Source organism: Miscanthus floridulus, chromosome 13 (assembly GCF_019320115.1).
Source record: "Miscanthus floridulus cultivar M001 chromosome 13, ASM1932011v1, whole genome shotgun sequence".
In the NCBI taxonomy this organism is placed as follows: domain Eukaryota; kingdom Viridiplantae; phylum Streptophyta; class Magnoliopsida; order Poales; family Poaceae; genus Miscanthus; species Miscanthus floridulus.
In genome coordinates, this window is record NC_089592.1 from 1727514 (window position 1) to 1752766 (window position 25253).

At 45.2% G+C, this 25253-nt stretch overlaps 2 protein-coding genes and 1 pseudogene across 2 annotated transcripts; 2 read left to right on the top strand and 1 right to left on the bottom strand.

The window, feature by feature from the left end:
* The first annotated feature begins 852 nt into the window (after positions 1 to 852).
* On the top strand, positions 853 to 1914 carry LOC136501703 (SEED MATURATION PROTEIN 1-like). The gene has a single exon (XM_066497230.1). It carries the CDS (start codon positions 1435 to 1437, stop codon positions 1834 to 1836), a length of 402 nt encoding a protein of 133 aa, XP_066353327.1. The 5' UTR covers positions 853 to 1434; the 3' UTR covers positions 1837 to 1914.
* Positions 1915 to 5426: 3512 nt separating this feature from the next.
* On the top strand, positions 5427 to 6544 carry LOC136501833 (isoaspartyl peptidase/L-asparaginase 1-like; annotated as a pseudogene).
* A 5318-nt stretch (positions 6545 to 11862) lies between these two features.
* On the bottom strand, positions 11863 to 23854 carry LOC136501962 (uncharacterized). The gene is made up of 5 exons (XM_066497467.1): positions 23469 to 23854; positions 23190 to 23402; positions 23063 to 23128; positions 22949 to 23003; positions 11863 to 11996 (listed from the first exon to the last, which is right to left on the bottom strand). Exons 1-5 carry the CDS (start codon positions 23847 to 23849, stop codon positions 11863 to 11865), a joined length of 849 nt encoding a protein of 282 aa, XP_066353564.1. The 5' UTR covers positions 23850 to 23854.
* Between the last annotated feature and the right edge of the window lie 1399 nt (positions 23855 to 25253).

A 25253-nucleotide genomic window follows, 5' to 3' on the forward strand; every position in this document is an offset into this window, starting at 1 on the left:
CATCTTTCTCACTATAACGGCGATTCTTTCTGTCCAAACAAACAGACAATTAAGTAAAGGACCTTGATTCCTTGAATGAGCAACTAGAAATCAAACACTAGCTTGCTGATACTGCTATCTGGGGTACCAGCATAACAGATGGAGACATGAAACAAGCTGCAAAACTAAAAAAAGAGAGGGAAGCAGAATAGGAAACTTTAGAAAAGGAAATTGCAGCCCGACTATCTTCCAGAAAAGTAGCAGCAAGCCAATACAGCTGATGACCGATGATCTCCTCTCCTTGTTTATTTATTGTTCCTCTCACACACGTACAGTCACAGCAAGTCTCGCTCACGAAATTAAAACCAAACAGGATCCATGCAATGCAATGGATCAGATAACAGCCCAGATGCCGAGCACACACAACTAAACCAGCATCTCTGGCACACGGAAAATCAAGCAAAAGCAGCAGACGACTGACAAACATAAAACACTAAAACTCAATAACCTGAAATACTGAATCAGGATGGGTTCAGTAAGTGCAACGGAAACTAGAATACCGGAAAAATAATCCAAACCACCGTGAACACTAAAAACACTACAGATCCGAGCTAAGTGGACAATTCCTGATTCGCTATAGGCCCAACTCTGAACTGACCTCCTCTGAATATTTTGGGTACATACAGACCGTTCCTCTCAAATGGCCAGGACATGCCAGGCTGATATCAAATAGCTATGGCCGTGGACAGAGCAAAACAGATCAAAATAAACTTAGCGCACACCAAAAAGATTAGGGATCTGAGGATCAGATTTTTTGCATGATTCAGGGGAGACAGAGAGAAGGGATGAGATAGTGTCGAAATACCTTTAGAATCTGATGAATCAAGACCAAATATCTGCACAATCAAGTGTCTGATTGATAGACGACTGAAGAAATTGAAGAAACCAGTGCCTGCATATGGGGGAAAAATCCATTCAGAAAACAAAAAAAGAAGGGTGGCAAACAACCTGTAATAGGATTCGGGTACATGCACCGCAACAACAGCAAACACGAGGCGAACGAGCTCTCCCGCCGGACGATTTGCGGGAGGCGAATCAACAGCGAGCAAAACACAAATAGAGAAAATGAGAACCACAAAACCTAAAACTCGAATCAGTGGATAGGGGAGAGGCGCCACAGCATAGGCGTCCTCCGGGCTGCGGCAAACAAAGCAGCGCCTCCCCCGCTTCTGGAAGATGAAGCGGAAGCCGAAGGGGAGGAGTGCGCTGGCCGCTGGATATGTCCCGACGAGAACCTTCAGCTATCCAACCTAAATACGCAGCCTGCACCGTAGGCAGTAGTACCACCCACCCAGCAAGAACGTACACTAGCTAGTAGCTACTGGCTACTTCCGTTCCGACACTCAAGTCAGTAGTGGTAATTTGCACCGTTGTCGTGCGAGTACACGACGATCGATGGCGCATAGCAAGCGCGAGATCAAGCCCGGGAGGGCGCGCACCAAGGTGGCCGGCGACGACGAGATGCTGCGGACGGGCTTCTACGACGGCACCCCGCTGGAGGGCGGCAAGATCGCCGACTCCCAGCCCGTCGACCTCTTCGCCGCCGCCCACCGGGTCGCCGAGGCTGACCCGTACTCGCAGCAGAAGGAACAACAAGCAGACGAGGGGACGACGACCAACAAGAAGAACGTCGTCGCGGAGTCGGAGCCCGTCGACCTGGCCGCGAGCGCGCGGGGCGTGGCGGAGGCGAATCCTGCTGCGGCGACGGCGACGGAGCAGCAGCCGGGCCGCCGGCAGGGCGTGGCCGAGCCTCCCGCCGGTGGACGTCGCTTGGGAGTGGGACGCCCGGCTTATTAAGAAAGTGGTTGATTGTTGATTACCAGCACTACTCTACCACCGTACCAGTACCACGGCAGTACCTGCTCTGCTAGTGCCTTGTTTTCCATTTTCTTTCTATATATGCAGGGTTTATTTGCCAAATAAGTTTTATACATGACATGCAGTGCAGGAAGCATGCATGTGTTTGCGGTACGGTGATGAACTATGTATGTACATTAGCTAGCTACTACTAGAGAGAAAATAAAATAAAGGGCACCAGTCGTGTCTCGATCGATCTGCTGTGTTTCTTGGCACCAACAAATCTTCCTCTTTTTACACCACAAGGTTGGTCTCCTAAAGCATCGGAGACGATAGGTATGCTGCGTGCTGTTCACTCTAGCTAACACGACGCGCATGCATGTGCGTCCGGTGCTACTCGCAGAGACGCTCTTTGCAGCACCACACCTCATTGTAGAGACGCTCTTCGCTGAACTTCTGCAAAGATCAGCTCCACTACGCCCTCGTAGTTTAAACGGTCGATCACGTGGGCGCGACCGCGATGGCAGCCCCGGCTCCCGGAGCAGATGGGTAGTGCTACACCCACGCTAGCTAGATTCACCCCTCGTAGCTAGTATAGCCACTAAAAATGAAAATACATACATATTTGTTAAGTAAAACACCGGAAAATGAGTATAGGTGGGATTAACATTTATACTGATATAAAACAGTAACAAAAATGATTAATTGCTATTGGTAGGGTAACTCTAGGACTATATTAGCTACAAGTATGACGTGTTCCTTAAAAAGAAAAGAAAATAAGGTGCGAGGTGCTTACACTACACTAGGGAATAATAATGGGCATCGAACTCCCGATGCCAAAAATAATGCGCTTGCATTTTAATGATTTTGAATGATTGCGCTTATATATATATAGCTGGCCATAGAATAACTTATTCTATAGCCAGCTTGATTTACAATAATATTTGTACTAATTTACGATAACATGAATATGCATTTACGATACTCGTGTTACTACAACTCACGGTGATATTTACGATAATGTTATAGTAAATCACTTAGTAAGGAGTTACTGTAATATCGTAAATTAACATGGTAATTATCATAACTTAAAGTGGTCACAAAATAAGTTATTCTATGACCAGCTGCAGAACAGTAGTTATATATATATATATATACATATATATATATATATATATAGGGAACTCGGGGCTCGAAATAGCTAATGGAGAGCCCAGCCAGACCCCTAGCCAGCTCAATCATTCAGATCCACAAGTCTGACGCGCGCACAGGTAGGGGACTACTACAGACACCGCAGATCGGATGCATAAAAGCTCAGTTCAAGCTACGCAGAAACATTTTTGTCGCGGTGTTGCATAGAAATTAGTAGTTGGATGAATAAAAATTAATTCGTTGCCGCATAGAAACCTCCTCGCGAGCTGGGCGTTCCACCTGACACAACCTGAGAGAGCTGACGCATGTATGCATGCACGCATCCAATCTAATCTCTTTCGTTTTTTCATTATAATTCCTCAACGAAGCATCCGATTCAAAAACGGTTTTCACCATTGAACTCCTGACATTTTTGTGCACGGTTCAAGATCCACTGTGAATATTAAAAAAAATTTCATAAATTTGAAATTTGAATCATGACACGTGATGGCCGATTGGATGCATAGAATTAATGGTCAAGATGCGTAGAAAAGTTTTTGGCGCTGACATTGCATAAAAATTAGCGGTTTGATGAATAAAAAATAATTTCATTACCGCGTAAAAACCTCTCCACGATATGAACATTCCACCCCGTGATATATAGCGCTACCATGTGTGTGTGTGTGTGTCTCTCTCTATATATATTAATCAAAACTGTGGAGCAAAGCTCACAGGAAATATATTGCCAAACAAAACCGAGACAGGTTACAAGGAGTTAGCTAGAAGCTAACGGATGGGGGGGGGGGGGGGGGGGGGGGGGGGGGGAGGAGGAACTACCTATTACAATTTACAAAGAGTTCAGCCAAGTTGTAATTACATGACAAACATTTAGTAGGAGATGACAAAAGTGAAGCTTAACTTCACTTATAAAGCGTTGTTTCCAAGCCGCAGGCTGCTATCAAAAAAAGTTCCATGAAGTAGGGAATGCACAGCTGCTGTTTCATCTGAATAAGCCCCTGAAATATGAACACCTAGGAGGAACCAACCGGTAGTACTAGTGGAGCATTCAAAAAATAAGTGCATGGCTGATTCCTCTATATTGTCAGGGTAAAGCACACAATTGTATCCTTCATCAAGATGCGTGCGACGTCTTCTCAAGATGTTTCTTGTGTTCAGGCGATCACTGAGTAATAGCCAACCAAAAAATTATTTCCACATCCAAATAAAAGGAACTGGCGGGGTAATTGAGCTGAGTGAGTGATTGCAGTACTTGCTTGAAGTACAAGCCGAACCCCAAATGCAAGGCCAGATGTCATCATTGTGCTTGTTCTCAAAATCGATCGTTGACTGTAAGCTGAAATACCTGAAATTCATTGAAAGCTTTCCGAGACATGGGCAATCTGAAAAGCGTAAGCAGATCAACTTCGGAAAAGGCTTTCTGAACAGAGATGTCCTTCTTTTTGGCATAAGTGTAGAGGCATGGGAACTTTAGGCACAGGGGCTGATCATCAAAACAGTCCTCCATTGCTCTCTTATATTTTGTTCTCTTCTTCACTGAACATCCTACCTCTATTTAAATAATACTCCCTCCATTCTAAATCACAAGATGCTTTAGCTTTTCTAGATATATAGCTTTTACCATTTATATTATATATATACACTATGTCTAGATACATAACAAAAATAATATATTGAGAAAACCAAAATGTCTCATGATTTGGAATGGCCTGTCTAGATACACAACAAAGATAATATATCTAGAAAAAAACAAAACGTCTTAAGCCCCGTTTGGATTCACTCAACTAATTAAAGTTCAGCTAGCTAAAATTTCAAATCTAAACTTTAACCAGCTAAAAGTTCTCCTAGCTAAATTTTAGTTAGGGTGTTTGGATCCTCCGGCTATAGACTCAGCTAAACTTTAGCTGAGTTTATCTAGGTTGAAGCAGCTAAACTTTAGTTGGTCTTTTAGCTGGGCTACTTAGATCTCTAGCGGTTAAATTTAGTCAGCTAAACTTTAGTTGGTGGATCCAAACGTGTGCTTATAATTTCGAACGGAGGGACTATGTAAAGTTGTCGTGTTTTGAAGCACAAGCACCCATGTGAAGTTGGGCATCGCATATTTCTTTTTGGGGAAAAAAGATTTGCCGTCCGTTTGAGCGAGATTTGAACACCACGTCACTACCCCCATGTATAATTTGGGAGAGACCGGCGTGGATGCTCAGAGGTGGCGACCTTTTTGCTAAGGTAAGAATCAATGCAATTAACTAGTGCTCAGTGCTGATCACACTGCTATTAACTAATAATAAGTACAAGTTTGAGTGCTAATATGCATCTAGGAATCGGAGTAGAGAGACACACACACCATCCACATCCAGACGAACCACTGAAGGTGAGCAGAGCAGAGCGGGGGGGGGGGGGGGGGGGGGGGGGGGGCGGGGGGGGGGGGGGGGGGGGGGGGGTGGTTGAATTGGATTCATGGGGTGGGCGCTGCCAATGCAGGGCGGCGGCGGGAACATCCCGCGCTCGCTGCCACCGGACAGCACGGAGCCTCGCCTGGTGACACTGCGCCGCTGCCTGGACCTCGGCGCCGCCGCCCTCCGCACCGGCCAACCAGCCCTCGCCGTCGTCGAGCTCGTCGTACGTTATTATTATCTTGTCAGTTGTCACTCATGTCGCCGGCCGGCCGCTCAATCCTCACTCATGAAATCAATGCAAACATATATATACGCAATGCGATGCAGGTGCGGGAGCTGGAGAACTGCCCGCACTTCAACCCCGGCAGGGGCTCGGTGCTGACCGCTGACGGCACGGTGGAGATGGAGGCGTGCATCATGGGGGCGTCTCCACCGTCGTCAACCCCATCTCGCTGGCCAAGCGGGTCATGGAGGAGACGCCGCACATCTACCTCGCCTTCCACGCCGCCGAGGCGTACGTTCGCCAGGGACCAAGGCCTGGACACCCAGGACGACCCGGCCTACTTCATCACGCACGCCAACGTGAAGCGCCTCAGGCAGGAGCAGGAGAAACAAGCCGCCGCCGCCGACGGCAGCGACGAAAGCCTGCAGACCGGCACCGTGGGCTGCGTGGCCGTCGACGCGGCGGGCGGGCTCGCGTCGGCCACGTCCACGGGCGGGCACTCCAACAAGTGGGCCGGACGGATCGGGGACACGCCCATCGTGGGCGCTGGCACCTACGCCAACGCCGTCTGCGCCGTGTCCGCCACGGGCGTCGGCGAGGCCATCATCCGCCACACCGTCGCGCGGGACGTCGCCGCCGTCATGGAGCACCGGGGCCTCGCCCTGCGGGACGCCGCCGCGCGCGTCGTGGACGCCGCGCCGCCCGGCACCGTGGGGCTAGTGGCCGTGTCCGCGCAGGGGGAGGTGGCCATGCATGCTGCACAACACCGCTGGCATGTTCAGGGCCTGCGTCACCCAGGATGGACACACCGAGAGGTCGCCATCTGGCCCGGTGCCCACTCAACGGACGCTTATTAGTTACGTTCTTCTATAAATACTGATTGATGAAATAAGATTTATCCGGCCATCAATCGTCGATTAATCAAAATATCAATTAAATCTGGAGTATGTTACATGCCATGAGGCCAACAATTTATTCGGTTATTAACTAGTTTGATTATGTTTGTTCCGGTGTGTTTTAACCCATGACGAAAATGTCTTATGCACTAACCTCGAATGTTTGTGTTAGCACCAAGAGAGGGAGAGGGGAGGAGAAGCCGGAGGTAGAAGAAGAACAGCGAGGAATGATTGTTTGGATTCAGTTTGGATACAAAGTAGGTCGTTTCTTCTCAAAAACAAAATCGTCTCGTGTACATCAAGTAGCCCAGAAAAGAGCGCCGACACCCACAAATATCAGTTTTCTTTCACTATTCTCAATGCTAATTAACATGAAGAGTAAAATGCACGTTGAGTCCTTAAACTTTTGGGGCATTCCCATCTAGGTCCTTGAACTAAAAAAGCGATTATCTGGGTCCCTGATCTTCTGCCGCCCGTATACCAAAGGTGCAAAACCTGCCACGCCAGCATCAGCATCTGACATGGCCATGCCACAGTGGCAGCTGGACACTGGGGTCATGCCCAGTTCTCCAAAAAAAAAAAACCGCCCCATTTCTCTTTCTCACTCCCAAGTCCATCCTCTCTCCCCAATCATGTCGCTCCTGCTCTCCTGCGGCCACGTCCAGATGGAGGCGCGCGTCCTCATCCTCGTCGTCCTGGCAGGCGCGCACGTGCGGTGCTCGCGGAACGCGGCAGCCACCCGGCGACGTTCCCGGCCCCTCCGCACGGTACGCAGGCAGCAGCACGCGGCTGAGGCGCGTCAAGGGCTCAAGAAACGACGAGGCCGCTTGCCGGTGTGCATGCGCGGATCGGTGAGGCGGCCCACCGGCAACCTAGTGAGCGCGGCCTGCACAGCGTGGCGTGGCGTGCGCGAGGTAAGAGCATAGCGTGGCTCGGCGTCGCGAGGCGAGAGCACGGTGTGGCTCGCCCCGTCTGCTAGTACTCTGCCCAGTCGCCCACGCGTGCGCTCATATGTCCGCCAGCGATCCTGCTGGCGTTCTGTCCGCCGTCCTCGTCCACCCGAGCGTGCCATGGGCACCCGCCGCCACCGAGAGCTCCACCATGCGTTGTGCGCCTGTGCTGCCCCAGCTCACAGCAGCCATGCCAGCGACGTCGAGGGCTCGAGGCTCTTGGAGCCCATGCGCTTGGATAAGAGCCATGGCCGGATGCCCACGTCCAGCTTGCACAGGCGCTCTAGGCCGGATGCACTCTTGGTCGCTATATGATGGAGGAGCTGGACGTGCCCACGTCGGGCCAGGGAGCTGGCCATCGACGACTACACCGACAGCCTGCAATGCACGGGCCAGCAGCACCGCCGGCGGCGAAGAGGACAGGCCGTCGTTCCCTAACCCGAAGAGGAGCCTGCGGCGACCAGCCCTCCAACACAGCCACCATCTCCCGCAGCTCCCGCGCGTACTGCATGCGCTGCCAGGAACCTCGTCATGGAGTCGGGCAGCCGGCAAGCACAGGGACAGGTCCAGCCCCCATGCATGTATGCAGCGTGTGACGGCGTGAGGGGGGCGGGCGTGATGCGCTGTGCTCCAAACACGTGAGGGATTTTTTGAAGTTGGCATGGCTATAGTGTCCACCTGCCACCGTGGCACGGCCACGTCGGATGTTGGCGCTGGCGTGGCGGGTTTTGGACCTTTGGTGCACGGCGGTAGTAGATCAGGGACCCAGATAGTCGCTTTTTTAGTTCGATGACCCAGACGGGAATGTCCCAAAAGTTTGAGGACCCAACGTGCACTTTACTCTAACATGAAAATAGTAGAGCGGGAGTTCTAGCTTCCAAATGTTTTTATTCATCGAGGAACCCTGGTTCTTAAGATAATGCTGCATATGCTATACCGAAAAATACCATGTCTATGTAAATCCCAAGAAAAAGAAATCCGTCATGTTGGAAAGCTAGATATTAGCAATTTTAGCTACTAGGTTGCGAAGCAGTCAATTTATTCCCATGTAAAGCTCTTGGAGTAGACATATTCAGTGGCACTTCGTTTATGACATGTACCACTGTAACATGGGGTTAAACACGTTTTTTTTAATTAACCCTTGCCTTACATAAAAGTTGGCTTATATAACCGGAGGATGGCCACATCGATCAAAATAATAATAAAGAATTTTGTTATTTATCTGCCATCAGATTTTTTTTGGCATTAAGTCTATCAAATTTGTGTATGTTCGGTAATGTTCTAATCGTCACTTTAATGGGTCACATTTGTCTAAAGTTTGACAGGTTTGACCATTTAAAACATGTGACATATAGCTGGACGCACTTAAAAAAAGGGGCTAATCGATGCATTGCCGGGTGGATTGTATCCACTAGTAGAGCGTGCTTGGTTCCGAGTTATTCTACTCTCATCAAAATAGTAGAACGTGATTGCACTACCAGATAATAGACTTTAGAACGATGTCATAATTTGGTATTAACCTTGGCATTTTTTTTTGTCCCCAGAACTAAAGGACCCTTTAGTCCCGGTTGGTAATACCAACCGGGACTAAAGGTCCCTGCCCAACAGTCGTCCACGGGGCAGTGATCTTTAGTCCCGGTTTGGGTGATGCCCCAGGAATAAAAATTAATCTTTAGTCCCGGTTTGGCCCCCTAACCGGGACTAATTATCCCGGCCTATACACTGGCTCATTTCTTCCTCACCGAGCCCGAGTCATTCCATTCAAACTCACTACCTCTGTTCTTCAGCTTGCTCTTGTTCTTGCTCTCTCCCCCTCCATTGGTGTTGATCTTCGATTTTGGAGGTAACAAACTTAATCCTCTTATGTTTTATCAGTAGCTTATCTCATTTTGTGATGTAGATGCATATGTAACTTTATATGTTGGACTTTATTATGATTTTATATGTCATTTTTAGCTCAAAATCACATGATGATTTGCATATATGTTTGGATAAACAAAAGTTAAATTAGTTCATCAAAATCACGCCTCGCTCGTCCTCGCTGGAGCACACGCCATCCTCGTCCCCGGCGGCTTACATGATCTTAGAATTAATTTTTCCATGAAATGGAAAACTTAGAAAATTGTTAGAAAATTATAGAAAATCCGTACTAGTTGAACTTGCGGACCATGTTCAGCTCGGCGAGCATGTTCTCTGCCGAACGGTAACGGACGTTAAGGAGGAGCTTTGATTCTACGAGGGAGAGCGGCAACGGTCGTGGAAGACCGTGTTCCCTTTCTCGTAGAATCGGAGCTCTTCCTTGGCCAAGTACGGTGCTGTCCGGTGGAGAAATGCTCGCCGAGATGATCACGTAAGCAAGGTCAACTAGTACGGATGGTTATTTATTGAAACATGTTTTTGAGCTATAATTTGATGGATATTTGATAACTTCAGACCTACAAATGTCATCTACAAATGTTACTATCCTCGGCAACCTAAACGCCCGTGAGCTCGCCGATATCGAGCAGGTCACTTAGAATTATTTTTTCCATGAAATAAAATACTTAGAAATCATGCCTTTTATTTTTTAGAATTAAATTTTCCATGAAATGAAAAACTTAGAAAATAGTTAGAAAATCCGTACTAGTTGAACTTGTGGACCGTGTTTATTTCGGCGAGCATGTTCTCTACCGAGCGGTAACAGACGTCAAGGAGAAGCTTTGATTCTACGAGGGAGAGCGGCAACGGTCGTGGAAGACCGTGTTGCCTTCCTCGTAGAATCGGAGCTATTCCTTGGTCAAGTACGGTGCCGTCCGGTGGAGAAATGCTCGCCGAGATGATCACGTAAGCAAGGTCAACTAGTACGGATGATTATTTATTGAAACATGTTTTTGAGCTATGTGATTTCTATGTCATTTTTAGCTCAAAATCACATGATGATTTACAATAGTAAAATCACTTGATAGTTTGGTATTTTACTATTATACATAGTACATATTTCATGGTTTAGTTAGATAAATAAATAATTTTAGTTTTGTTTAAATATATTATTTTAGAAAATGTGAAATTTACACTAGTTTGCAAAAATAAGTATAGAAAGTAGATGACAACTGGTACCGGATCCTCGGTCTCTCGTTCGGTTGCGAAACGACTGAGGCCAGAACTCCCTCTCATTATCTGCGGCAAGTGTAAGCAGAAGATTGTGATGGAGTACCGAGTCAAGAGACAGGGACCCAATAAGGGTCATGTTTTCTACAAGTGTCCAGATCGCGATGTGAGTTTCTTACGCATTTGATTATTATGGCTAATTGACCTGCTTTTCTTGAATATTTTTGACTAAATATTTTTTGGCTTTAATTTCAGTGGGAGGGCAATGGATGCGATGGTTGGTACTGGGAGAAAGATTATGCTACATACGTGCAGAATTCGGATGCGCTTGAGGTAGCGGCTGCTGATGATGAGGCAGTGAGCCAGCAGGAGAAGCTTATTGATATTCAACAGAAGAATGATTTATCTGTTCTAGTTGCGTACGGTCACGAAATAATTATGTTACTGAAGTGCATTGTAGTTTTAGTTTGTTTAGTGATAGTTGGGATTGCTTACGTTGTAGCCAGGCTTAGTTAATTAATCAACCGTGTGTGTGTCGTTTATGTTGTGTAATAAAATACTTAATTATGTTCAAGGTTTTCATAATTTGTCGTGTAATACAGATTATGTCACGCCATTGGATGTACAATGCCGATCGCCGCTCCTAAGACTTTATTGAGGGCTTGCACTATTTCTTAGGTGTGGCCAAGGCAAATAAGCGGGATGGTTTCATGTGCTGTCCATGTGCCCTATGTAAGAATTTAAAGGAATATTCAAGCTCAATGAGTCTTCATTCACATTTGCTTAAGTCAGGTTTCATGTCAAACTATATATGTTGGAGTAAGCATGGAGAAAGCGAGGTCATGATGGAAGAAGGTGAAGGAGAAGATTTAGACATTGATGACATTATTGCTCAGTATGGTGCCTTTGATGATACTACAATGGGGGGAGATGAAGAAGAGGTAGCTGTAGAAGATGATCTCGGTGATGCTCTTGGCGATGCCATTCGTGATGCACAACAAGAATGCGAAAGTGAAAAGGAGAAAGTTAAGTTCGAGCGCATGCTTGAGGATCATAGGAAGTTGCTATACTCGACGGCCGAAGAGGGGCAAAAAAAGCTGGGTACAACACTGGAATTGCTACAGTGGAAGATAAAGAATGGTGTATCCGACAAGGCATTTGGGAATTTATTGAACCTCATAAAGAAGATGCTTCCGAAGCCAAATGAATTGCCCACCACTACGTACGAAGCAAAAAAGGTTGTCTGCCCTTTGGGATTAAAAATCCAGAAGATACATACATGTCCTAATAACTGCATCCTCTACCATGGCAATGAATACGAGAATTTAGATGAATGCCCGATATGTAAAGCATCGTGGTATAAGATCAGGCGCGATGATCCTGGTGACGTCGAGGGTGAACAACGTCCTAGAAAGAAAATCCCTGCCAAGGTTATGTGGTACGCTCCTATAATACCACGCTTAAAACGTTTGTTCAGAAATAAAGACCATACAAAGTTGTTGTGGTGGTATAAAGAAGACCGTAAGGTAGACAATATGCTGAGACACCTAGCTGATGGGTCCCAGTGGAGAGCGATAGACAGGGAATTTCTAGAGTTTGCAAATGAGGCTAGAAACTTAAGGTTCGCCTTAAGTATAGATGGTATGAATCCTTTTGGAGAGCAGAGCACTAGTCATAGCACTTGGCTAGTTACTCTATGTATCTACAACCTTCCTCCATGGTTATGCATGAAGCGGAAGTTCATTTTGATGCCGATCCTCATCCAAGGTCCGAGGCAACCTGGCAACGATATTGATGTCTATCTGAAGCCATTAGTTGAAGAACTTCTAGTTTTATGGAACAAACCAGGTGTACGTGTCTGGGATGAGTACAAACAAGAACACTTTGACCTACGAGCAATGTTGTTCGTAACCATCAATGATTGGCCTGCTTTAAGTAATCTTTCAGGTCAGACAAACAAAGGATATAATGCATGCACACATTGTTTTGATAACCTTGACAGTATATATTTGAAAAGATGTCAAAAGGTCATGTACCTTGGCCATCGTCGATTCCTTCCTTTGAATCACCAAGTAAGAAAGAAAGGGAAGCATTTTAAAGGTAAGCCAGACCACTGGAAGAAGCCTCATAACCGAACCGAGGAAGATGTACTTGCAATGGTCAAGGATGTGAAAGTAGTATTTGGAAAGGGACAAGGCAGTGAATCTGTTCCCAAAGATGCTAAGGGACACGCACCCATGTGGAAGAACAAGCCCATCTTTTGGGAGCTACCCTATTGGCAAGTCCTAGAGGTCCGCAACGCAATCGTCTTGATGCACCTGACAAAGAATCTTTGTGTGAACCTGTTAGGATTCATGGGTGTGTACGGGAAGCCAAAGGATTCACTTGAAGCACGTCAGGACTTGTAGGGCATGAAAGAACGAGACAATCTTCATCCAGAGAAGACAGATGATGGACATCATTACTTAAGTCCTGCTAGCTATACGCTTAGCAAAGAAGAGAGGGACAACATGTTCGAATGTCTAAGCAGCATCAAGGTCCCATCGGGATTCTCCTCCAATATAAAGGGTATAATAAATGTGCCAGAGAAGAAATTCCTAAATTTAAAGTCCCACGACTGCCACGTGCTTATGATGCAATTGCTTCTAGTTGCTTTAAGAGGAATTCTTCCTCCACATGTACGTCTAGCCACCGTGAAGCTATGTGCATTCCTCAATACAATTTCTTAGAAGGCAATCAATCCAGTGGAACTAGCTACTCTATAGAATGATGTGGTTCAATGTCTTGTCAGCTTTGAGTTGGTGTTCTCTCCATCCTTCTTTAATATCATGACACACCTCCTAGTTCATTTGGTGAAGGAGATTAGTATTCTTGGACCTGTGTTCTTACATAACATGTTCCCCTTTGAGAGGTTTATGGGAGTCTTGAAGAAATATGTGAAAGTCCATTCTAAGCCTGAAGGAAGCATCGCACAGGGCTATGGAATAGAGGAGGTCATTGAGTTATGTGTTGACTTTATTCCTGAACTTGCCCCGATTGGCGTTCCCGAATCGCGACACGAGGAGAGACTCAGTGGTAAAGGAACTTTAGGGAAGAAAACATATATTGGCATGGAAGGCGAGTATTTCAATAAAGCACACTACACAGTTTTTTAGAACTCGTCATTGGTGAATCCGTGCATCGAGATACATAAGGAGTTCTTACGATCCAAGTTTCTAGGGAAGACTGAAGCTTGGATTAGGCATCAGCACATGGAAAGTTTCAGTGGTTGGTTGCAAAAAGAATGTCAAGGCGATGACAATATTGATGAGTAATTGTATTTGTTGGCTAGGCAACCATCATGGCATATCCTCACCTACCAAGGGTATGAGATAAATGGGAATACATTTTACACAGTTGCCCAAGATAAAAGGAGCACCAATCAAAATAGTGGTGTTTGTTGACACCGTTTTTTTTGCACGTGTCAAAATAATCGGAGTGGACTAATCGGCAAGGGGAAAGTTATTGAATACTTTGATAGCCAATGAAAGCCAGTTTGTAAAAATAGTTGCCGATAGCTGGTGATGATCGATGGAAAGGTTGATTTGGACTCGGGCGTTGCCGATGAGGTTGGAAGATTACTGCCGATGAAACAGGGAGTATGCCGATGAAGGAAGACTTGAAGACTACTGCCGATGAAACAGGGAGTATGCCGATGAAGGAAGACTTGAAGACTACTGCCGATGAAACAGGGAGTATGCCGATGAAGGAAGACTTGAAGACTACTGCCGATGAAGCAGGGAGTATGCCGATGAAGGAAGACTTGAAGCCTACTGCCGATGAAATAGGGAGTATGCCGATGGGAAGGAGGACAGTGAGATTTCCATCGTAATTGAGGCGGACAGGGAAATAGATAGGAGTTGATTTCCTTTTCTGTATTTGTTAGGTTATGATTCGTGTAAGAGTCACGTGTTTCCTTAGATATGGGATTGGTGTCCTAGTTGCGTTTGGTTGTGTCTCTTTAGATCAGGGTATAAATATGGAGTAAGGGGCAATGTAATAAATATATCAATCAATATCAAAACCAACTTTTACTCCTATTTGCATCTACTTTTCGGCGACTTCGTCAATTTGCATATTTTTCTTTTTACGAGTTCTCATTGATTCGGCGAGCTGCATCGCTTCAGTGCGATCTTCGGCGATTCTCGAGTTCCGCGTGAGCACCTCTTGGCCGTGACTTCCGGGCGTATCGCTGTTGTCAGGACCAAAGTGTTCGTTTCTTCATCCTTGTCGATTAGCAGGTCAAATCGACTGGCACGCTTTGGATATCGATTCGGGTATTAGCCCTTTGTGTTTGCAGATCACTTTTGCATCAACACATCTTTTGGCACGCCCAGTGGGACGCTTCAACCAATATGTTCAACTCCGAGATCGATCCAGGGAACATTATCGCAGTATCAGAAGAAGATCTCAAGGAAGAACAGAGGCAGGCTATGGAAAAGGCTGTAGAAGAATACAAGCAGCTTTGTCTGAGGTCGTTTAGCTTGAACAAGAGTGGACAAGTCATCCAGAAGCAAGATTTGCCGTTACCTCGGCAGGTTACCTTTGACTCCAATCCTGGTAAACTTCAAGAGATGGTTAATTCTGCAGTAAATCATGCTTTGATTAATCATTCCAATGTGCTGTCCAATACTGTTCATAATGCTGTGGTTCGAACTCTCAAAGAAGGACAAGCGGCACCACATTACGTTGGGCCTGCCTATCATCAACCAGAGCCGGCATCTGTCAAAACTCCATCGGCTCCTTCGGCCATTGTGGGTACAGAAGTTACTTCCCCTCCAGCATTGGCAGGCTCACCTAATATTCAATCTACACCGATACAATCAGATCAGGTGTTACCAGGAGGGCGAGTTCAGCTTAATACAGATCTATCGGCATCAGCTATGTCAGGCCCTGTGTCTCAGAATAACCAGATTCCTACTAATTGGTGGGGATATGGCATGCCTCCAGAGTCATCTGCTTTCGATCCTAGATTACCTCAATTGTTAGATGCAGCAGGAAGAGCGCCTATATCATCGGCCGTTTCGCCGATGGCCCAAGTGCCTCAATATGCCGCAACTACTTCTGTACAACCAACTCCAGGAGGTTTCCAGATGCCTATGATTCAAACATTCAATTCAAGTCCATCGGCGAGCGTACTGCCGATGCAGCAGAAAGCCCCTGCTATGAGTCAAACTGGGGTTCAGTTCATGCCTCAAACCGGTTATAATTATCCAACAATATCAGCAAATTACCAGCCATCGGTAAGTTTTGTACCGATGAGTTCTAATAATGATTGGTCAGGACAGTTACCTGTTCAACATACAGTTCAGCGAAATCAGCAGGTTGCAGGGATTCAACAAGGTCATATGCAAGCTGGTTTCCAGAATCAAGCATCGGCAGCCCAGCCGATGAATCCTTTCCAACAGGCTAATGGACCACAAGTAGCAACAAATATGCCGATTGCTGGAGATCGTGGGCTACAAAGATATGTGGAGGGATGTCAGCAGGCACCTCCTGTAGAAATTCAACCAGTTCGTCAGCAGGAGGCTGATGCTTTTTGGGCCGATAAGATAGCAGAAATTGTGAAGGATCAGTTTGGGATAAAGCCCAAGGTCAATACTTATTCTTATCGAACTCCGTACCCTCCTGCTTACGATTTAATTCCTCTCCCAAATCGGTACAAGGTACCGGATTTCACTAAATTCTCTGGGCAAGATGATACATCAACAATGGAACATGTCAATCGCTTCATTATTCAATGTGGAGAGGCAGCTAACAGAGATGAATTAAGAGTTCGATTATTTTCATCATCTTTGTCTGGATCAGCATTTACATGGTTCATTTCATTGCCACCAAATTCTATTATTACTTGGGTTGATCTAGAAAAACAATTCCACAAGTATTTCTTTGCTGGAATCCATGAAAAGAAGCTTACCGATTTAGTAAAATTGAGACAGCGTAATGATGAATCGGTAGAGAGCTTTGTACAAAGGCTACGAGATGTAAAAAATAAGTGCTACAGCCTGGTGCTGGATGATCGGCAGCTTGCCGATTTGGCTTTCCAGGGGTTATTGCCACATCTTAAGGACAGATATGCTTCTCAGGAGTTTGAAAGCCTCAGTCATCTTGTGCAAAGGATCTCTGATCAAGATACTAGGGTTTTTGAACCTAAAAAGAACTGGAGTAAAAAGGTATCATTTGTTGAAGAAGTAGGAGATTCTGACTCTGATGAAGAACCAGTTATCGGCTTAGCTGAGTGGGTTAAGAATAAAAAGCCGATATCATGTCCCTTTGGTCAAAAAGAGCCAGAAAAGTTTACCTTTGATATCACCAAGGCCGATAAAATATTTGATCTTCTGCTTCAAGAGGGCCAAATTAAGCTGTCACCTAATCACGTGATCCCATCGGCAGAAGAGTTGAAGAAGATTTTGTACTGCAAATGGCACAATGCAACTTCACACAGTACAAATGAGTGCAAGGTATTCAGGCAACAGTTACAATCGGCTATTGAATCTGGGAGAATTAAGTTTGGTACTTCCAAGACCCAGAAGCCGATGAAAATTGATCAACATCCTTTTCCAGCAAATATGTTGGATGCCAAAGGAAAGACCAAGGTATTGACGTCAGAGGCTGCTGAGAAAAACGCGTCAGTAGACCCCCAACATCGGATAACTACCGATGATGCAAAGAGTAAGGGTTTGCTAGGGGAAAGCAGTAGTTCCAAAAAACCTCCTCGACCTGGCATTGTGATTACTCATCGAAGGCAGCAGGAGGGTTGGCGTCAACGTAATGACCGATATCGGCAACAGCAAGAAATGAGACGTCAGGAAGAGTGGAATCGACATAAAGATCATTGGAGATGTCCGTTCTTCATCCATTGCTGGGAAGAAGGTATTAAATTGCCAACTGTTGAAAATTGCCTTGAGTGTAATGGTTATTACGGAGTCAATCGTTCAGAAAGGAGGTTTCAACGTGGTAATCAGGGTTTGTCTATCAACGAGCCGATCAAAGGCAGAGCATCAGTGCATGATCGGCTGGGGGGCAGACTTAGTGTACATGAGAGGCTTGGTAAACGCGCTGGATATTTTCCAAGGAATCAAGAGGAGCTTGAGGAAATGGCAAACGCAAGAGTTCCCGATGAGGAGATATTCTACAGGGACCCTAATATACGTCGCGTAGAACTAACTAGGACTTGTTATCAGCCGGTTTGGAAAACCAAGTTTCCTCGATGGTGCCCAGAGGGTCTGACAAAGACGTAGAGAAGGAGGATGCAACGTGAGCGTCAGGAGGATTTATACCAGGAGGAAAATTCCTCCAATGAAAGGCCTGGTCATCAGCAGTGGCAGGTAAAACACAAAAATAAGGGTCCATCGGCAGATGTTAATATGGTATTCATGTTGCCGATGGAGTTTCTGGGCACTATCTGATAATGAGGAAGAAGTTGTTTTCTCTGATCAAGTAGCTCAGCTAACGCTAGATCCAATGATGGCTGTTTTTGAGAAACCTACCGATGACGAGAGACAGCATCTTAAGGCTTTATTTGTGAAGGGCAGAGTTGATGGGCAGGCCTGTGTCTAAGGTACTTATTGATGGAGGGGCTGCGATTAATATTATGCCTTACGTGATGTATCGGAAACTTGGTAAGGGAGATCAAGACTTGACCAAAACCGATATGATGTTGAAAGATTTTGAAGGCAATGTGTCACCGGCTAAAGGGGCAGTATGCGTTGAATTGACCATCGGCAGCAAAACCTTGCCAACGACGTTCTTGTTATCAACGGCAAGGGTGCATATAATCTGCTTCTAGGGAGGGATTGGATTCATGCTAATTGTTGTGTTCCTTCTACAATGCATCAATGCCTCGTACAATGGATTGGGGATAAGATTGAAGTCGTCCCTGGTGATTCTTCTTATATCATCGCATCGGCAGAATCAGATACTTATGAGCGAACTAAATGCATATCAGGAGAAGCTTGGGAAAAAGAGTTCCTTAGAGTTGCTGATTATGAAATTCCACCGATCCAAGCAGTCGGTTCTGAAGAGGAGTTTTAATGGATAGGTTTGCCGATGATGGAAAATTAGGTCAAGGGTTCACATCGGCAGATGATTTAGTAGAAGTAGATATCGATGATGGTGATAGGTCAAGACCTACTTTTATTAGTGCTAAGTTAAATTCCAAGTGTAAGCAGCGAATAACAGATTTGTTAAAAGAATATAAAGATTGTTTTGCTTGGGATTATACTGAGATGCCTGGATTAGACCGATCGATAGTTGAACATCGGTTACCTATCAAATCTGGATTTCGGCCACATCAGCAGCCAGCGCGCCGATGTAACCCTAATGTACTTCCTGACATTAAGGCCGAAATAACTAAATTAATTGAAGCAAAGTTTATTCGGCAATGTCGATACGCAGAGTGGATCTCTAATGTGGTTCCTGTTTATAAGAAAAATGGGAAACTTCGTGTTTGTATTGATTTCAGGAATCTCAACAAAGCCACACCGATGGATGGCTATCCAATGCCGATTGCTGATTTGTTGATTGATGCTGCGGCTGGACATCAAATTATTAGCTTCATGGATGGTAATGCAGGTTACAATCAAATATTCATGGCTGAGGAGGATATTCCCAAGACTGCTTTCAGATGTCCAGGACATGTGGGGTTGTTCGAGTGGATAGTCATGACGTTTGGTTTGAAAAATGCCGGTGCTACTTATCAAAGGGCTATGAACTTTATTTTTCATGAGTACATCGGCACATTAGTGGAGATCTACATTGATGATGTAGTGATTAAGTCTGGAGATATCACAGCACATTTAGCCGATCTGCGAAAGATACTGGAGTGCACAAGGAGGCATGGATTGAAGATGAATCCTAATAAATGTGCATTTGGTGTATCGGCAGGACAATTCTTGGGTTTTATGGTGCATCAACGAGGCATTGAAATCAGTAGGAAGTCTATTGATGCAATTAACAAGGTGATTGCTCCTGCCAATAAGACTGAATTGCAATCTTTGATCGGTAAGATTAATTTCATTAGAAGATTCATATCTAATCTGTCGGGTAAGATCAAGGCTTTCAGCCCACTACTTAAATTAAAAGCTGATCAGGAATTTGTATGGGGAGTTGAACAACAATTAGCCCTTGATGAAATTAAGAAATATTTATCAAATCCTCCAGTGCTAGTTCCACCTCAACATGGGAAGCCTTTCAGGTTGTATTTGTCAGCTGATGATACAGTTATCGGTTCAGCTCTTATTCAAGAATTTGAAGGGAAGGAGCGTGTTGTTTATTATTTGAGCAGAAGATTAGTGGATGCTGAGACGAGGTATTCGGCTATCGAGAAATTGTGTCTGTGCTTTTCTTGTGTCAAATTAAGGCATTATTTGTTATCTGCCGAGTGTATGGTCATATGCAAAGACGATGTGGTCAAGTATATGCTGTCGATGCCGATATTAAGTGGTAGAATCGGCAAATGGATTTTAGCATTATCAGAATTTGAGCTACGCTACAAATCAACTAAGGTAGTTAAAGGGCAAGTGATGGCTGATTTTGTCACTCAGCATTGTAATACGGTGGATTCTTTGGGGATTGCTCCCTGGACACTTTTCTTCGATGGGTCCACATGTGGTGAAGGAGCGGGTATCGGCATTGTGTTAATTTCACCTCAAGGAAAGAAGTATGAATTTTCGTTGCCGATTGTTGCTACAGCGACAAATAATCAAGCTGAATACCAAGCCTTGATAAAGGGGTTAGAATTGCTGAAGGAGATACGTGCCGATGTTGTTGAAATCTTTGGCGATTCTATGCTAGTTATAAATCAATTAGCTGGAATTTATGAATGCCGAAGTGAAGCTTTGATTCCGTATTATGAAAGATGTTTGCAATTGTTGAAAGGATTTAGAGATTTTCGTCTTGAACATATCTCTCGATTGCATAATGAGGAAGCTAATCGACTAGCTCAGCATGCTTCAGGGTATCATCCTATTCAGGAAGTGCTAACATCGGCAGTTGATACCGATGATTGGAGGAAAGAGATTGTCGATTATTTAAAGGATCCATGTAGAAAGGTCGAGAGACGTATAAGGTTCCAAGCTACCAAATATGTGCTCCTCGATGATGAATTATATTATCGAACTATAGATGGAGTTTTACTCAGATGTGTTAGCAATGATGAATCGAAAAGCTTGATGGGTGAAATTCATGAAGGAGTATGTGGGGCACATCAATCGGCTTTCAAGATGAAATGGATGATCAGAAGGAATGGGTACTATTGGCCGACTATTCTTGAAGATTGTTTTAAATATTTTAAGGGATGCCAGGGGTGTCAAAAGTTTGGTAATATTCAAAGAGCGCCTGCATCGGCTATGAATCCTATAATCAAACCATGGCCGTTCCGGGGATGGGCTATTGATCTCATTGGTCAGATTTATCCGCCATCGAGTAAAGGACATAAATTTATTCTGGTTGCTACCGATTATTTCACAAAGTGGGTTGAGGCAATTCCTTTAAAGAAGGTGACATCGGTCAATATGATTGATTTTGTGAAAGAGCATATTGTTTACCGATTTGGTATTCCTCAGACTATCACTACCGATCAGGGTACTATGTTTACATCAGGAGAATTTGATGAGTTTGCTGTAGGTATGGGAATTAAAATTTTAAATTCTTCTCCATATTATGCTCAAGCTAATGGTCAAGCTGAGGCTTCTAACAAAGGGATCATCAAACTCATTAAGCGCAAAATTGAAGAAAATCCTAGGAGGTGGCATACAGTATTAAATGAAGCCTTGTGGTCATGTCGGATGTCATATCATGGTGCAACCAAAGTAACGCCTTATCAGTTAGTATATGGACACGATGCAGTATTGCCTTGGGAAATTAAGGTTGGCTCTAGACGAATACGTTCTCAAAATCAGCTGACAACCGATGATTATGATACTCTTATGAAGGATGAGTTGGAAGATGTGGCGGGTCATCGGTTAAGGGCTTTAGTTAGTATTGAAGAAAATAAGAAAAGAGTAGCTAGATGGTATGACAAGAAGGTGAAAGTAAAAGAGTTTGCCGATGGAGATCTGGTCTGGAAATTGATTTTACCGATTGGGACTAAAAGTTCAAAGTTTGGAAAGTGGTCTCCTAATTGGGAAGGTCCATATCGGATAAATCAGTCTATTCCTGGTAATGCATATATTTTAGAAACCCTCGAAGGGGTTGTGTTTCCCAGAGCGTTAAATGGAAAATATTTAAAGAAATATTACCCTAGTATCTGGACAGATGCATAAAAGTATAAGTGCCGATAACAGTACTATCGGCTAGAATTATGCAAGGGTATCAATGTCTCATAAAGTGCCGATACAATAAATAAGATTACACGTTCAGTAAGGATTGGATAGCTAATATCGCACGCAGGCGAATCTGGTCGGCTTCTTCCATTTCTTTGATGTCGTCATCGGCAGCACCTTCCACAGGCTTGAGTTTCTTCTTCATGGCTAAAGCTTTGCGAGCTTGGATATCTCTTTCTTGCTGAAGGGCTTTGACGGCATTGGGTAGCTGGCTTTCTTCTTGTTGAGCATGAGTTAAGGCTGCATCGATTTCTTTCAATTCGGCCAATAGAGCTGCCTTCCTTGCCGATAGATCCAAGATTTTCTGCTTAAGTGCAGCACCCGAAGTCTGCAAGTTGACGATGCCCTTGTGCTTCTCATCAGCGATTTGTTTCAGTTGTAGCATCTCTTCTTTAAGTTGAGCTTGAGCTGCTCTATTGGCAATGCGCTGAGCGGCCCGTTGATATTGCAGTTGACGGCTTTCTAAGTGAGCTGCTGGGAAGAGTATTTCTTCAACATCGGCAGGGACCTGGCCACGAATTGTTTTGAAAATTGCCTTTGCGGGGTCCGAGTCATCTACCAGTTGGGCGGTACCTTGCTGTAGCAAGTTCAGGAGGGTTTCCAACTTGGATTTAGTCTCTGCCGATATTGTTCCCAGTGCAAGGGAAGAGCTTGTTTCCTCTCCATCGTCGTCAGAAATGTCAATAGCAAAGGAAAATAGGCTGTTCGGGGAATCTTGTTCCTGAGAGAAAGACAAGGAGATCGATCAGGGGTAAGTATGAGTATTGTAAAATCAGATAGGTTGATCGGTTTACCTGTTTCAAGGCAATTTCCTGTGCTTGACTGGAGGAAACAACCTGGAGTATGTCGTGTGGATCGGCTGAGCTTGCCGATGGGATATCCTCTGTGACTTCATCGGTGGTGGGCTCTTGAGGTATGATGACCGATGGAATTGGGGCAGATGTAGGGATCGGCATAGACCTTTGTCGTTTTGGCTGTGCTTTAGTATCTGTTGAAGCTTTGCGCTTTGCTTGGACATCGGCAATGATTAGCTGGGGGGCATCGACACTTGTTGGTTGTGAAGCTTGGGCATCTGGTACGTTTGCCGATGTACCCAATTGTTGCTGCAAAACAAGTGTAAGATATGATATTTAACAGATAAAATGTAAAGTCAAGAAGCTACCTCTGAAGGAGTGGTGCTTGATATCGGCGGAATTGCCGATGACGATCCCGTAGCAGCTCTTACCCCCTGATGATTAAGGTTAATATAGTTTGTGATCGGCATAAGTGAAAATAAGCAAGGTTGTTACCTTAAAGGCTTTGACCAAGGTTGTAGCAGCGGCCGATGGGGTAGCCCTGGATGTAGCCAATTTGGACTTAGAAGTGATGGTCTTAGTACGAATCTTCTGGTGGGTCAAAGCGGCTAAGGTGGGAGCGTTGTAGCCGATCGGCGATGTTGGGGAAACAGGCCGGAGGTTGAAGGGTTTCCCACTTTTGCTCACCGATGGTGCTGGGTTGTTAACCTGTTACAAGGGAATCAGTTACTGATAAATGAAAGGAAAAGCAGAAGGGAGTTCAAGGAAAATTACCGCGTCGTCAGGGATGGCATATTCAGAATCGATCATGTGCCGATATGTGTGAGCAGAAGTCGCGAACAGTTGCTCTTTCCACTCTCGCCACCATTGCTTGTATGACTCGGTGATGAAAGATATTGGTGTCCAGGTGGATATATCAACATCTGTGGTATCGGCATCAGGAGAAAGTTGTACTACCTTGTTCCAGTCTGTTCCGCAGGTGATTGTTTCCCTGGGTTTGATCACATCGGCAAAGCAGAGTTTGATTGGCAGTTGCCCAAAAGCCAATTGGCGGGATACTGCCGATGGGTTGTAAAATTCATATGTAATGTTGGTGTTTTTCCCGCTGCCGAATGTGTTTACTGGAATTGCCCTGGGAGTGATGATAGCCATCATGAGCTCATTATCTTGATTCAGAGTGTCATCGGCGAAGTTGAAAAGAAGGGGGAATCTGTTTTCTTCGTCGATATAAGGCACCCAGGCCCTATGATCACGAGAAAGACCATTATAGAAGCTTTGAAAGAATCTGCCGATTTGGTCTTCGTTGGCTTCTGTTCCAGGAAGGACAATTATGGCTTCACCAAAATTGAGGGGTGAGCGTGTTGCCGATTCATCATCCCCGAGCACATAATCTTCAGCAATTTCTCGTGGGAATTGTTGAGCAAAAAAGTCCCATTGCAAACGTTTGTGCATATGGGCATTCAGCCACATGTTGATGAACCACCATGGGCCTCCTAGGTTGCCGATGGGTTCGCCAAGCAGAAGTTTCTGAGACACTTGGTGAAGAAGATGATAAGTGGAGCTCAGAAGGTATCGGCCAAGAGGAAACCTTACGCCATTAGCCAGAAGTTCAGCTGCAGGGAGGAAGGCGTTGGTTGGTCCTACTGATCGACCACAGAAGATAAATTTTTCTAACCACATATTCAGGAATGTGGCATGTTCCCTCTGGCTAGGTGTCCCGGTTTTCTGGTATTCTTGAATATATCCTGTCCAACCGCCGATGTTACGGGTATTCACTCTATATTCAGGCTTTCTACCATAGATGGAGCCTTCATCAGCAGTTGAGATGTCCAAGCCAGTAAGCATGTGGACATCGGCAAGGGTAGGGGTAGCTGGGCCATGTCCAAACATAAAAGTATTGGTCGTATCTGACCAGAAATAAGCAGCTGCAATTATCATTGATTCATTTTTCTGCATATCGGCAATAGAGAGCCTGATACATTGGTCTAACTTTCGTTCTGCCCAGTATACTTGCATCGATCTATTAACCCTCAAATACCAATCTTTCCACCCTTTGGTGGTTTTGGGCCAAGATCGGAATGTGTCTTTCCACAAGTTCAGAGAGAAATTTTGGGCTCTAAAGGGGATTCTGTTAACCTCTGCGTTGATCAGATCGGTTGGATCTGGATTGCCCATTGGTCCAAGGCATTGGACGTGTGGCTGATCGGTTGGGATAATTAATTTGTTGCGCAGTTCCTAAGGTTATGGAATCCAGAAGACAGAAGAAAGGAAAAATCACCAACTGAATAAATTTGCAAAAAGATCAAAGTAAAAGGTAATGGAAGTGGAGCGAACCGCGGGGACGTCGGAGTTGATGGCCATTGTCTTGAGGAAGGTGGAGATACGAGCCGGGAACTTGAAGTTAGCGCCGGAGAAGGGTTCTTGTTGGTTGAGGTCGCACGGTTGTTCGTCGGAGTCGCCGCCGGAGAGAGAGAATGCCAAGGATTGGAGGCTGAAGATAGAAAATGAGGGTTCCGGAGAAATCTATTTATAAGCCGCCCAGAATAAGGGTATTTTGGA